This window comes from Vicia villosa, linkage group LG5 (assembly GCF_029867415.1).
Source record: "Vicia villosa cultivar HV-30 ecotype Madison, WI linkage group LG5, Vvil1.0, whole genome shotgun sequence".
NCBI classification, from domain to species: Eukaryota; Viridiplantae; Streptophyta; class Magnoliopsida; order Fabales; family Fabaceae; genus Vicia; species Vicia villosa.
Window position 1 is genome coordinate 169,006,733 of NC_081184.1, and position 16,605 is coordinate 169,023,337.

Below are 16,605 nucleotides of genomic sequence, written 5' to 3' on the forward strand. Positions count from 1 at the left end.
CATCCAATCAGCAACGAATTTCCCTCATTTACCCCTATTTTCAATTTATTTTCTTTCTCTTTCTCTCATTAAACCCCTTCTTCAACCTCTCTCTTCCACCAAAAAACCTAAACCTCCATTACAACCCTTCCATAAAGCTCCCACCTTCTTCCTCTACACCACTCTAAACCCCTATCAACCTTCACAAAAATCGTTCCACTCCTCATCCTCTCCAACCCTACGGTAGCTTTTTATCCTAATTCTTAAATTTTTCGTTTTGCAAATTTTTGTTTTTGTAGGTACACATAATGCCACCAAAGAAAAGAACCAACACGGGTAAGCAAGTCGCCGAGGCTGCAGGCACTCGCAAAAGGCCGGTCCGCCAATCCAACCCGCATGACATTCTCTTTGAAGACCCTAAGCATCACCAAAGATATTTGAACCATGTCAAACGGAAGCTCATTCCCACCAGGTATATCTGTGAAAACACCATGAATACTCTTGGCATTAAAACTGATATTGATAGGCTATTTCATTCTGTGGGCATGCTGGAATTTATGTATATGGAGGCACCATCCTATGAACGCCTCACTCTTGAGTTTCTAAGCACCATAGAGTTTCATTTAGAAAGAAAGTGGAACGGGGCTATTAAGTATTTCTTTGGTACTCTTAAGTTCCGCTTGTTTAACCAAACCCATGAGTTAACAGTAGAGGAATTAGGGGGTATCCTCAAATTGCCCATCTATGGACCAGGGGCTGTTCCGGATGAATTCCCAGGACAACAATTTTGGGGCGATATCACAGGATTGGAGGCGTATGTCGCCGCGAGTGCTAAGTCCTCATGGATTCAGAATCCATGTATTCGCTATGCCCAGAAAGGCCTTGCATACACTGTATTTGGCCGGGGTGATAGTCATGGCGTTGCGACCATGAGGGAACTCTTTTTCCTCTATGCAATGCTTCATCAGGATGTGCTTAATGCCGCCGCGTTCGTGGCTGATTTTCTGGGCAAGGTAGGTCGGGCCTCGTCGGGTGGAATTTCTGTGGGTGGTCTTATCACCCAAATTGCGGTTCATTTTGGGTACAAAGAATTATTGGACACTGACACTCCTATTGCAGGTAAAACTAAGATTGATATGGAGTCTCTTATTCATCAATCCATGATTACTATTTCCAATGGTGGCTATTGGTTGACAAGCAGAAGTGGATTCTTGTTTGAATTACCTGACCCGGCAAAAGCCAGCCCGTTTAATCGTGCTAACTGGCTTTACTCTAATGTCGCTCCGGAAGGAGACGACCAAGATGTTGATTTTGATGCAGGTAATCAAAGAGACGGCGACGACCCGACTCACCATCAGTTTCCACAGGAGCCCTCTCATTTTGATACTTATGGTTCAGGACCCTCTTCAATGGCTCCGAATCAATGGGAATGGGTCCAATCTGAAATTGGGCATCTGCGAACTGAGCAAGCCCGGCAGGGAGAAGAGCAGACCCGTCAAGGAATAATGATCACTGATATGCACGAGATGATGCAACGCCTGATGTTGCAATTTCCACCCCCTCCTCAGTAGGTCCGGTATGTGCCTCTCATGCTTGTGCGAAAACATTGCGGACAATGTTTCGTTTAGGTGTGGGGGGAGCCTTTTATTGTTTTTCAGTATTTTCCTTTCATTTTCATTATTATTTCGTTTTTTTTGTTATTTATTGTTTTCTGTACTTTATGTTAGTTTGTGTGTTAGCTATGACATGTCAGTGCAGGATGTTGATATTGTTAGCAGGACAAGTGATGAGAACCTGAGATAGTGAACTGAATTGCACCTCACAGTGATGAAAGGAACCCCAAAGAGTTGGTACTGTTGAGCTTAATGATCGGACGCACTTTTAAGCTTTGGACCGGACGATAGACCTGTAGAACTGATGAGGCGATAAGGTTGTACCACACAAGAAGTGTTCCTGGATCCTGTAAGCATGACCAAACACGGTGAGGATTATAAAAGGCCAAATACAAAAATCATCATGAGAGTTGTCAGGTATGTCATCGTCACTTTTGGTTTGTGTAAGTATTTGTTGGAACTTCCTATGCACATGTCTACACACTGAGGCACTTGTTTGTTTTACACTTGAGCCTTTCAAGCTAACCTTTTCACGTTATCCCTTGTTCACCCCGTTTGAGCCATACATCCTTTTGTTTGTTTGATTACATGCATGAATTAACCAATAACCCAAACACTTCCTCACCCTGCTTAGATAAGAGTTGTTATGGTTGCAAGCTGTGAAACAATTTAAGTTTGGGGTCGGTACACCGAAAGCAGAAAAGTAGGTAAGTGCAAAAGAACCAAAAAGAAAAAAAAAAAAGAGAAAAAGAAATGATAAATACAAAAAGGGGCACTTACCTATAGGAGAATTTGATCTGATAATAAAAATGCGAAGGAAAAGAGATGCTCAAAGAAATACATGAGTAGTCAGTGAAGGATCTTAAGAAACGGTGCCCGACATTGGTAATTGTGAACTCCATACTAACACAGTGAGCGAGATAATAACTCTGATTCTAAGCCAAAAGCCACTAGTTTTCCCATTTGTTTGTTGATCCCACCTTGTCCCTTAGCCCCGTTACAACCGTAAAAGACCTCAAAAAGTGTGTTTCTTGTGTGTAGGAGATGAAGATAAATGTTATACAAACCTATGAGCTGACTTTGCATGCCTTGATCTTTGAGTGAAAACACTTTAACCCGAGAGTTTTGGTGAGAGTGTGAATAAGCTTACAGGTAAAGAAACATCTCATTGTGGAAGTAGGGCTGAATCGCTAAATTCAGGGAAGAAGGAATCAATCGAAAGGCCAACAAAAAAAAAGTTGCGAAAGATCTCAGCAGTACTGTGGTACGATATCTGCGGATAAATTGGGGGATCCCTGCTAGTTCTCGAGCATCACTTGAGGACAAGCAATGAAGTAAGTTTGGGGTTGTGATCGGTCACGATTCTCACTATGTCTTTGTCACTTTCCTGATGATAATCCAGGTATTCTGCACTGTTTAATGTCATAGTATAGTCTTTTTAATCTGTTTAAGCAAGTTTGTTTGTTTTTGCAAGTTTTATCCGTTTGTTAGTTTTCGAGTTTATTTTCCCATTTTATGCGTTGGTTTGGTTGTTCAATGGTACTTCAGATCTAGGAAATTCGTTACGCGAACCTGTGCAAGAAGTGTCGGACGTAAAGAGCAAAAGAAAGAAGAAAAGAGAAGATCAGCAGTGCAACACGGGCGCCCGTGTTGAGGAACACGACCCGTGTTGCTGGGCAGTCAAGAAAAGAAGAAGTGGAGAAAGCAGTGGTGCAACACGGGCACCCGTGTTGCTTAACACGACCCGTGTTGCTGTTACTGAGCGCAAGTTGTTTCTTTGATGGATCCAGAGGACCAACACGGGCACCCGTGTTGCCTAACACGACCCGTGTTGGCTGGTTACGCAGATTTTCATGTTTTTATGATTTTCACTCAAAAAGTGATCCAGAAGGGCGTTTTGGACTTTACGACTTAAAAAAGAAGGGTTTGCAATATATAGTGAGGAATTGAGAAGAGAAGGGATATCTTGACACAACCAAAGGAATTGAATCTGAAGCAGAGCAACGTATGAGATTATTGGAGAAGAGAGATCATTCATGAGCAAGAGCAATTGAAGATCACAAATTCCCCGATTATCTGTAATGTTTAACTTTGATATTTTTGAATTTCTTTTGAACAATATGAGTAGCTAAACCCCCCCAATGCTAGGGGGGTGTCCCTGATTTGGTTTGTAATGACTTTTGATATTCTGATCTGATCAACTTCATGTTTATGTTATTCAATTCAATTTTATACTGTTCTTAATGCCTTCTTTATCGGACCAATAAAGATTGTTCTGTGATTAACAAGTTGCTGGCTCGCAATTGTTAAGATTTGTATTAAATTGAACCATAGTAGATATCACCTAGGACTAGGGATACCCTATGGTCACTATGAATTCTTGATGGAAAACAAGCTTGGTTTTATCTGTTCTCTCTAAGGACTTAGGTTTGTAGATGAAAAACCAAAGGTTTGCCCAATAAGGATTTAGGGGCAAACACTCTAAAGAGGTAGTAATTGAATACCATGAACTTGTTGAAAAGATCTCAAATAAGGATTCAGAGTTATTACAGAGCAAATTATACACCTTGACTTGGCATTCACTCATATTAGTGAAAAAGCTTAAATTTACTTTCCGCTATTTTTATTTTAAATTTAGAACTTATAAATCAATCAAAAACACCAGTTGCCTTTTTGTTTAATTGAATAATTATAAAACTTATATTCCAACGCAGTCCTCGTGATCGATACTTGGTTTTCAACCTTTTATTACTACTTCGTAAAAATAGTACACTTGCTATTTTTCCGATCACTTCCCAACACTCATTGCTTGTTCCAAGTTGCGAGAATCAATTGATAAATCAGAATCCGCATCATCTGAATGCTCATGCAGATCATCAAGGGTCGAGGAAACCAATAAATGGGTTTGATATAGTTCATGGGCCTCATCTTCATTTATTCTCTCTATTGCCCAAGTTTTCATTAAAGGAAACCGAACAGTTGAAGCATTTCATTCCTCCTTATCCTACGAGGATTGATCCTGACGCCTACTTTGACTATCATTCCGGTGCACCTGGCCATCTAATTTAATGTTGTATGTCATTCAGAGATAATGTACAAGACCCTCTTGATTCAAAGGCTAGTGTTTTCACACCAGACAGCCAGAATTGAATTCTCATTTGACTCAACAAATGTCAAAACCGCAAAGTGCACCGCCAGGAGCAACAAGTCCAGACGGAGGCCAAGTTTCCTCAACGATGGCAATCTTTTGTATCCTTACTGCATTTTCATTTGTATCTTGCTTTATTGTCTAAACATTGTCTGCATGTAGAACTTTGTCTATTTTTTAATGTTAATTTTAATACATTGATTATGTTTGTCTTAAAGTAATTCTTTAGTTTTACTTAATCCATTTGTTTGCACTCATCCATTCGTTTTCACTCATAAAATTTTTTTTTTGGCATTTTGATACCAACATTACCAATCCTTTCGCCCAAGCAAAAGTTGGAGGGAGAATGATGAAAAATAAAATGCAAAATCTCAGCTTGTATGCTTTTGAGTAGAGCCCTGTTGAAGATGTACATGCATTGTTTCAAATCCCTAAACACTGGAGATATAAGGGAGTGAAACCCTCGTTAACCTCTCTGAGCCTTCGAAGTAGGAGTTTCTTTTCTGTTCAGAAAAAACCCTTATTTTTAAACCGGGGCAGGGTAGTGTTCAGTTAATCTGATTGAGCATTTAAAACTCAACAGGAGTGCGCATCTAAGGATATAGCAATGGTTATCTTTACAAAGGTTGAGCAAAGTAGAAACCATAATGGTTATCTCTCGTCTATCACCAATATGCATCAAAGAAGGACCATATCCTAACGGGTATCCCTCGCACACCAGGAGGTCAACTAAATGATGATGCCAAAATGGTAATCCTTCATCCACCAAAGACTCGTGCAGTCACTGTAACACCCCAATTCTACCCCTCGTAATTTAATAATAAAATCAGAGTTTCAAAATTTCATCCAAACATAAATTGAGGTATCACATATTCGTGTTTCCATCACTTTGCATTATAATGCACATCATCAAAATCAAAATTCGGATATACCGATCCATATCATATATCATCATATCAACATATGAATATTCACAGCACAGTGGATATGTTCACAAAAATATACATGCCATCATGTTATCATCATTACATAAAGTTATGACATAATAACATAGTACACATAAACTATCCTATCCAAAAATAATAACGTCGCCCACAACCCGAGTGTTACTACTATCAGAGCAGAGCGACATCAAAATAAAGAGACTCGAGCTAATCCTCGTCATCCTCGTGGATCACCTGCACGTTACCAATATAAAGGCAACGGCGAAACAAGTAAAGGGTGAGATACTCCAAAACATATAATTGAAGGCATGATAAAATATATATATATATAGTTTTGGAATCATAAATGATATAGGATAATAAGAATATGTCGATAAATATCTGATTCTCACATACTTTAAATCATAATCTAGTATACAAAATCAACACTTTAATTTCATCACATAATCACCATAATCATGTCAAAAATAATACATGAACTTCATCGCCATATACTCATATCGTCACTTTACCGTCATGTTATATTCATCGCTTACTCATCATAAAACCATCACATATATTCGCTTTATGTTCAACACCAAAAATCATCACAACATAAAGTATCATATAACATCGCAATTTATTATAAGTCATCAAATAAACTCAATTCCAAAAGACTCAAAGTAAACATAACCGACTCCATGAGATACGACTATGTTATGCATGTGGTACCAATTCGTCGCTTTGTCCATTAAGGAACATTGGCATAAAATTCCATCGTCGCCTTGGCATAAAAGCCCACGTCACCTTGGCATAAAAGCCCTCGTCACATATGCAATGTATGTGACTCGACAACACAACATCACAAACACGACACAACAAACAACATCATCATCGCACATCAAAATTTGGCATAAAGCCTACGTCGCCATATTTATCCACATCAAGATAAACATATCATCGCATCGCATATCATCAAGTGTTCATTATGAATAAACCGTCGCAACATCATAACCAATCACATACAACATCATCAATTTAATCACTTAATTCCAAACATGGAAAAATAATCAAACATCAATAATCGTCGCAAAAGTCATTCACAATAATCGGTATCAATTATAATTATCAACATCACAATCGGATTGTCCATACGCGACTTAAACCAACTAAAACATAATTCGGTTCAACTTAACCGTCACACAACTTATTTCGGTTCGCGTCGTAAAAACTCGAAATCTTGAAAAACTAACCTCACCACGATGTTCTACACGTCAAAATTAGCTAGCACGTAAATTTTCGTTCAATTCGGAGAAACTTGCTCCGTCGCCAAAATTGCCGAAATTGCCGAAATTGGGAAATCGGAACATAATCGGGTTCCGAATTAAATCAGCTAACTTATGTCATATTTGTTTTTAATTAAATATAATCATATAACATGATATTTATGGAGATTGGCAAGAAACAGAAAGCATTACAGAAAATAGAAACAAGGCAAAATATAGAACTGGGAACAGAAAATGGAAACGGCAAAAATTAATGAGACGGACGCCCCACCAATGGAGGTGGGCGTCTCCCACCCTTTAAGAATGAGGAGAAGGGCGTCTCCACTCCAAGGCATGTGAGGAGATGGGCGTCTCCACTCCAAGGCATGTGAGGAGATGGGCGTCTCCCCCCTCACTGTGCATATACATTTTCTGTTTCAATTTCTAACGCAGTTACTTAAGAACAGACAATTTTCCATTTTCACAAACAGACAGTTTCTAATTACTGCAATTCTTATAACTCAGTTTCTATACCAATAATTCATCCATAAATTCAAACCCTAACATCAAATTTCCCCCAAATCCAACATATATTCATCAAACCCTAACTATAAGCATTGGAAAATCAAACCCCTTACCTCAAATGTTTGAATGATTCTTGATGATTTCAACCAACCAAACCCTAGCTTCTTGCTCTTGCTCTTGTTCCTCTTCTTCCTTCCAAGACCTCTAGCTCTCTCTCACTCTCTCTAAGTGTGTTCTTTGTGTTATGACATATAACAAATGGTGTGGGTTTGTTTATGGTCTTGCAAGACATGGCCAAAATTACCAACAAGCCCTTCTTAAGAAATAATATCTCCACTAATTATCACTAAATAATATAATTAACCCAACTAATTAAAATAACTCCAAATAATAAAATATCGGTCCGAATAATATTTTACAGAACCGAACGGAATAAAAACTGGTCTCTCAAAATAAATACCGGACCAAATAAAATAATTACCGGTCTCTCAAAATAAATATCGGACCAAATAAAATAATTACCGGCCCCTCGAAAACGTCGCCGGATATATTTATATCGGTTAATATAAAAATTCTCGTCGCAAAAATAAACATCAAACGGTAACTCAAAAATATTAATATAATATTAAATAAAATGGGGCGTTACAACTCTCCCCCACTTATAAAATTTCGTCCTCGAAATTACCTGACTCGAAAAGTTCGGGATAGGAATCCCGCATCTTGCTTTCTAACTCGCACGTCGCACTTTCGCCAGTTGCTCCTGTCCAAACAACTTTAACCAAAGGAATCTCTTTACCACTGTTGTACCCTAAAATTTGCCCTCACCTATTCAAGGGCAACTTGATTTAACAGTCTCCATATGCCCAGCACATCCGCAGAAGCTCAAGTCTTAAATATGATCAAATGAACAGTAACGCTTCCTAACTTAGAGACAGTAAAATTAGGGTTTTGGTATACACACGGATAATGGATCAATCAAAGGTCTGGCATGGCTTCATAAGGTCACATATGCTCCTAATAATCTTCATGTCAAGTTTCGAGTCAAACGGCACAGGTTTGGTGGCTCATATGTCAATTAGATCAACAGTCGATTCTAAAAAGACAGAATGGTCAATTCAGATCCAACAGCAGTCAATGCTCGAGATTTTTGGTCAACATCATCCTCGTGGTCCTAAAATCATCATTTGATCAAGGATTGATCATGATGAATCAAGGAAAGCTCAGAAAGCTCAATTGCAAAAGTTACTGTTTCCTAAGAAACTGTGAAAAGCAGCCAAACTGGGAAAATTAATCAAATACTCATACTTCATCAGAAAAATTCCAACCAAGGCTCATTTTGAAGAGAATTTTTCCCTTAAAAACATGGTTCAAGAATTGAAACCAAAAGATGCATGGTTTGGAAGATATGACTTAAGACATTATAGGTCCGTTTCAAAAGTCAACAAACAGACATTATCTTCAAAAATTCACAACTTGAGCATCACAGATCAAATGGACATGAGACCAAAGGCATTGGTTAGATTACATCTTAAGCTTTCCAAAAAGACCAAGAACGCATTTTTCTGATCGAAATTAAGGAAGTTACGTATTTTTGAAGTTGACCAGATTTGAGAAGCGGCATAAAAGACAATATGACCGAATTCATTTTTTCAAGTCCACGAGCTTAAAATATGGTTTTGAAACTTGACTTATAAGCTATCCACGATCGATAAACCTTGCCATCTATTTTTTATTATTATTATTTATTTTATTTTGAATTTAATCATTTAAATTCGATTTAATTTAAATAAAATACTAGAAAATAGAATCAAATCTTGGAAAACTTATTTTTTCATCAAATCTTGCATAAATCAAATTTCAAGTCCAAGCCCGCCAGATTAACCTAATTCCCATCTATAAAAAGGATGTTGTTAAACCTTATTTTTCATGTACAGACAGCATACAGAAACCCTTATGTACCGACTAACAATTTACTAACAATTTCCTAACCCTTATTTTCTAACCAATTCCTTTTCATGTACATACTCCTCCTAACTTTTCGAAACCTTATTCCACTGGCCTTCAAGAAACCATACCCATATTTTCACTTTCAGAGGGAGTTTTCTAACCTTGATTTTCTTTTTCCTTTTCATACATAAAATCGGTTTTGTTTTACTAACTAATCATGTAGCTTGAGCTTATTACTAATTTTTGTTTGATTTTATGCTAATGATGTCTCGTTTGTATATTTAACAGCTATCAATATAAGCCGAGGAGAAGTGATAGAAGAAATCAAATTTCCCTTCGTCAATGATCCAGCAGCATCCGTCTCCATCATCGCGCTTCCACGGACCAACGCTCTTGTCGATAATTTTCCATCCATCGCTCACATATAACTTCTTCGAAACCAATCCATCTGCAATCAAAATACCACCATATTTTCAAGCCATTGCCAATCTTACTTTAAAGCATCTGTCAAATTTCATCACTTCTAAAGACAAACGAATAAAACTATTAATTCTTTAAAACTAATAATTTTGTTCAAAATTTATGCTTGTTGTTGTGGCAGGTCGATTCAGGAAGAGAAGTTTCATCACCACTCATCGACAACAACGTCCGTCACTTTCCGACTCCGCCGTCAACACATCTCTCGGCTTTCTCCCTGCCCAGTCACGACCCACGAAACGGCAGCCACTCCGAGCCAACACACCCTCCACCAACTGTCGCGGGCCCTTCCGTCAACACAACAACAACGAACACACTCTCTCCGTCGTTCCTCACTGTCGGCGACGCAAACAACCTCCTCCGTGCGAGACCTCCGATACCGCAAGCAACAACGATAGAGGTAAATGGAGATTTGAAGGATTATTTGGGAGAAGAAATATACAGAGAGAGGAAGTTTTTTTATCGTGAAAGAAAATTGGGAAAGGAGAGACACAGTAGAAAAATTGGGGATAACTCCCTCTCGTTTTATCATGTCAAAACTACACTCACTTAGATATCATAAAGTTGGAACACTGTTCAAGGAAACATTGTGTCATAGAGGTAGAGTTGTGGTAATGTGAAGGCAAGGACCTGGGTTCGATTCTGGCATGCTGCAGGTTACAATTCTTTTATCTTCCTTACTTCTTTTTAGTATTTTTTTTAATTATTTTAAAAAAGGGGAAAAGACTTCTAATTTATTTTTTTTTTAAAATGATGATTTAATTTTATTAGACTTAGATTTTCAAACTTTCATCTGATTTCAGAATCTTGTAAATATTTCTTTTAACATGATTTATTTAAAAATACACAAAAAATTTCTTTAATTGTTTGTAATTTAATTCACGTTAGAGTTAGGACTTAATTTTAAATTTTTGTCAATAATTAACTTGTTAGAATTAGGATTCCGATTAATTCGATTCTCATGTAATAACTAATGTTGACTTAATTCTTTACTAACTAATTCTTGTAAATATAATTAACATGCTAATTTTCTCAATTCATCTAAATAAGATTAGGGTTAGGTTTATATTCTTTGTCATGATTCCTTGATCATATTCATATGAATTTTAAACTTTTCTTTTGTTTATCCTCCGAGGTTTTCATTCATATTAATCCCTGACTTTCGATTGTTCTCTTACTACTTATGTTTTCATTACAAATAGTCACATGGTTTGTCTGCTAACTTTTTTTTGAGTGTTTTGTTTTGGGGAAGATACAAGGTGCACATCCCCTCTTCCCTCTCTTTTTATTTACTGTAAATTATTTTGCATTGTCACTAACATTTCTTGCAGCGGGGAAGATATCAGGTACACAGTCCTATTTCCCTTATCTATTTATTTCTGCAATTTTTATCTGTCTTCATTTTCTTCATCTTATTTTCTTTTCTTGGGATTTGGTACATCCCTTTCCCGTAACTATTTTATTACTTCGCCATGCCTTGTATGCCTTGTTCTTTTGTTTATTTTGCCATGATAATACTTTCTGTCGCCTTTCTTTATGAAACCCTAATTTGGGTACAAACCTCCGAGGTTTCTCTTATTTCTATTACTTTCATCTTTCAATTTCCTACGGCACTCTGATTCCTCAATACACAAATGAGGATACGTAGGCAGTCGGATTCGAATCCGATACGAGCGCAATAATAAAATAAAACACGCGGTTTTTAAGGAAACAGTACGATGGATGCGAGGGGTGCTAGTACCTTCCCCTCGCATAATCGACACCCGAATCCATAATCTCTAGGTTTTATTCGTTTATTTTACCTTTTCTTTAGGGATAAAATAAATATTCGATGGCGACTCTGTCTATAGAAAATTTAAATCTTTATTTAATTTTCGAGGCACTTCAACCACGAAGAGACTTTATCTCACGATCTCCGATCCTTAAAGGCATCGTCTCCACCGTAAGATTATCTCGAACTTGAATATCATCCATCTTAATCACATGTGAAGGATCCGAAACATACTTCTGAAGTTGTGACACATGGAACACATCGTGCAAATTCGAAAGATTTGGCGGTAACGCCACTCTGTAAGCCACTTTTCCCACTTTACAAGTAATTTGGTAAGGACCAATAAAGCGAGGAGTTAGCTTCTTCGACTTCAAAGCTCGACCAACACCGGTTGTAGGAGTAACTTGCAAAAACACATGATCGCCCTCTTGAAATTCCAAGTCTTTTCTCATTTTATCATGATAACTCTTTTGCCGACTTTGAGAAGCTTTCATCTTCTCACGAATCATCTTCACCTTCTCAGTAGTTTCTCGAACAATGTCAGGTTCAAGTACTACACTCTCACCAGATTCATGCCAACACAACGGAGTCCTACATCTCCTACCATACAACGCTTCAAAAGGCGCCATTCCAATACTAGAGTGGTAACTGTTATTGTAAGTGAACTCTATCAATGGAAGATAAGTGTCCCCACGAACCTCCTTGCTCAAGAACATATGCTCTCAACAAATCCTCCAATGATTTAATAGTCCGCTCAGTCTGACCATCAGTCTGAGGATGATAAGCCGAACTCAACCTCAACTTAGAACCCAAAGCCTCTTACAAACCTTTCCAAAAATCAGAAGTAAACCTTGGATCTCTATCTGATACAATACATAGAGGAATGCCATGCAACTTCACAATCACATTCGTATAAATCTCCGCCAACCTTGACACGAGATAAGTAATGTTAATAGGAATAAAATGAGCCGACTTCGTAAGCCTATCAACAATCACCCAAATTGTATCATGTCCTCTTGGTGTATTCGCTAACCCCGTCACGAATCCATATAAATGCTATCCCATTTCCATTCTGGAATCTCTAACGGTTGCATCAACCCTGCAGGTTTCTGATGCTCCACTTTAGACTTCTGACAAGTCAAACAAGCATAAACAAATTGAGCCACATCTCGTTTCATTCCAGGCCACCAAAATAAATTATTCAAGTCTTGATACATTTTAGTCGCTCCTGGATCAATACTCAGACTACTTCTATGACTTTCCTCTAAGATCATCCTCTTCAGATCTATATCATCGGGAATACAAATTCTACCTTGAAACCTCAATACACCCTGAGCATCCAACTTGAAATCTTCATTCTCAGTTTGTCCGACACTAACCAACACATCAACAAGTTTCACATCAAGCTTCTGAGCTTCTCTTATGCTATCAAGGAAATCATTATTGATCTTTAACATTCCCAAGATAACACTCTTTGGCGTCACTTCAATTACTAAGCTCATATCGCGGAATTGCTCAATCATCTCTAACTCTTTCACCATCAAAAGTGACATATGCAAAGTCTTTCCACTTAAAGAATCGACCACCACATTAGCTTTACCAGGATGGTAATTCAATCCAAAATCATAATACTTCAACAATTCAAGCCACCGCCTTTGCCTCATATTAAGCTCTTTCTGGTCGAACAAGTACTTTAAACTTTTATGGTCACTAAATACTTCAAATCTAGAACCATAAAGATAATTCCTCCAAATCTTAAGCATAAAAACAACCGCCGCAAGCTTCAAATCGCGCGTAGGATAATTCTTCTCATGAATCTTCAATTGACGAGAAGCATAAGCAACAACTTTGCCATTTTTCATAAGCACACCACCTAAGCCCATCTTAGAAGCATCACAATAAAAAACAAACGCTTCTTCAGGATTAGGTAAAATCAAGATTGGAGCCATTATCAACCTCTTCTTTAATTCTACGAAACTTTCCTCACACTTAACATCCCACACAAACGCAACTCCTTTACAAGTCAACTTTGTCAAAGGAAGTGCCAACCTAGAAAAACCTTCAATGAATCTTCTATAGTAACCAGCCAATCCTAAGAAGCTTCTAATCTCAGTAACCGACTTAGGAGTTTCCCACCTCAACACAGCATCAACTTTAGAAGGATCCAGAGCAATACCATCACCAGAAATGACATGCCCCAAAAAGCTCACTTCACTTAGCCAGAACTCACACTTTGACAACTTATCATAAAGCTTCTTCTCTTTCAGAACTTCTAACACAATACACAAATGTTCTACGTGTTCTTCTTCCGATTTAGAAAAAACCAGAATGTCATCAATGAAAACAAATACAAAGCGATCCAAGTAAGGATGGAAAATACGATTCATGTATTCCATGAATACTCCCGGTGCATTAGTAACACCGAAAGGCATCACCAAATACTCGTAATGTCCATACCTCGTTCTGAATGCGATTTTCTGAACATCTTCTTCTTTCACCCTTATTTGATGGTAACCCGATCTCAAATCAATCTTGCTAAACATGTGAGCGCCAACCAATCGGTCCATCAAATCATCAATTCTAGGAAGTGGATACCTATTTTTGATAGTCACTTTATTCAACTGACGATAATCAATGCAAAGTCTCATACTATTGTCTTTCTTCTTCACCAATAACACAGGAGCTCCCCACGGTGACACACTAGGTATGACAAACTTCTTCTCGAGCAAATCTTCCAATTGACTCTTCATTTCAGATAACTTGGATGCAGACATCCTGTACGGTGCCATAGAGATAGGTTTGGTACCAGGTACAAGGTCTATAGAAAATTCAACTTCTCTCTCTGGAGGTGCACTAGGAATCTCATCGGGGAATACTTCAAGAAAGTCGCACACCACCGGAAAGTTTGCAATCACAGCTTGACTCTCGATAGAAAGAGTCTCCATTAACAGGAAAACCGACACCTCATCCTTCATGAATTCATTCAGTTGCATCGTCGACACCAACATGGCTCGTTCTTCTTCTTCTAAAGAAGAAAACATCACTGTGTTGTTATAGCAATTGATATGGACATAGTTAGCTTTCAAACAGTCCATACCTAGAACCACGTCCATCCCGACAAGTGGTAAACAAACAAGATCCACAACAAAGTCTCTATCAAAGATTGATAAAGGACAACTTGCACACACAAAAGAAGTAGTAACCGTTCCCTTAGCCGGAAATTCTACCACCATATCTCTATTCAGAGACGACAAAGTGAGACCCAATCTCTTTACACAATCCGCAGCAATAAAACAATGAGTAGCACCAGTATCAATAATAGTAATAAGAGGAATGCTATTAATGAAACTAGTACCTCAAACAAGACCATCCTCGTTTGCCGTCGGAGCACCCGACAAAGCAAACGCCTTTCCCATTCCATGAGTCCTCTTAGGTTCCTTACATTGAGCACTAATGTGACCTCCTTTTCCACAGTTAAAACAAACCACATCCTTATGCTTACAATCACGAGTCATATGACCCGCTTCACCATATCAGAAACATCTCACCTCATCCTCTTTAGCTTTCACATCACTTCGACAAACATTACTTTTGTGGCCAGGTTTCCCACATTTGTAATAAACAATACTAGCATGAGCATCTCCCCCACTAGTTCTTCTCCCTTGAAACGCTTTATGTTTCCCTTTACCAGCTGGAACATCATAAGGTTTACCTCTGCTAGATGCCCTTTTGTTTCTCTTCTCAGACATAATCTTATAATGAGCATTTCTATCTTCTTCAAAGATCCTACAACTATCGACCAAATCCGCAAAGACACAGATCTTTTGATACCTCACAACTTTCTTAATGTCAGCACACAATCCATTTTCAAACTTTACACACTTAGAGAATTCCCCACCTGGCCCATCATAACGTGGATAGAATTTTGCCAACTTAATAAACCTCGCCGCATAATCAGTAATGGACAAGGTTCCTTGTTTTAGCTCAAGAAATTCCATCTCCCTCTTTCCCCTTGCATCCTCCGGGTAATACTTTCTCAAGAATTCCCTTTTGAAAACTTCCCACGTCACTTCCTCACCAGCAAGTTCCAACCTTTGACGGGTCTCAACCCACCAATCATCAGCTTCAACAATTAACTTATGAGTGCCATAGCGAAGCTTCTGCACAAGAGTGTAATCCATGACCCTGAATATCCTTTCTATCTCTTGAAACCAATCTTGAGAGCCTTCGAGATCAAACTTTCCTCGGAAAACAGGAGGATTCTCTCTTTGGAAAGTTTCCAAACTACGAGATACAACATTCTCGTCAGCATTCGGCGGGTTTTGGAAAGCCTCAGCCATTGCCTGCATAGCAACAGTAGCAACAAGAGCCTCATTATTCCTACCAGCGTTCCTCCCCGCCATAACAACTTCTGATCACAACAAAACAAGGATTAGAATCAACAAATAACAATACTTGATTATTAGACAACAACAAACTCCACAACTTGGCCGGACAGACCGACCTGCTCTGATACCACTAATGTAACACCCCAATTCTACCCCTCGTAATTTAATAATAAAATCAGAGTTTTAAAATTTCATCCAAACATAAATTGAGGTATCACATATTCATGTTTCCATCACTTTGCATTATAATGCACATCATCAAAATCAAAAGTCGGATATACCGATCCATATCATATATCATCATATCAACATATGAATATTCACAGCACAGTGGATATGTTCACAAAAATATACATGCCATCATGTTATCATCATTACATAAAGTTATGACATAATAACATAGTACACATAAACTATCCTATCCAAAAATAATAACGTCGCCCACAACCCGAGTGTTACTACTATCAGAGCAGAGCGACATCAAAATAAAGAGACTCGAGCTAATCCTCGTCATCCTCGTGGATCACCTGCACGTTACCAATATAAAGGCAACGGCGAAACAAGTAAAG

At 38.2% G+C, this 16,605-nt stretch overlaps 1 protein-coding gene across 1 annotated transcript; it reads right to left on the reverse strand.

Moving 5' to 3' along the window:
- Positions 1-15,181: 15,181 nt before the first annotated feature.
- On the reverse strand, positions 15,182-16,051 carry LOC131605994 (uncharacterized). Its single transcript, XM_058878282.1, has one exon. The coding sequence runs from the start codon at positions 16,049-16,051 to the stop codon at positions 15,182-15,184; it is 870 nt and encodes a 289-aa protein (XP_058734265.1).
- Between the last annotated feature and the right edge of the window lie 554 nt (positions 16,052-16,605).

Excerpts from the sequence above, each read along its gene's own strand:
- LOC131605994 (XM_058878282.1), bottom strand. The coding sequence starts at position 16,051 with ATGGCGGGGAGGAACGCTGGTAGGAATAATGAGGCTCTTGTTGCTACT.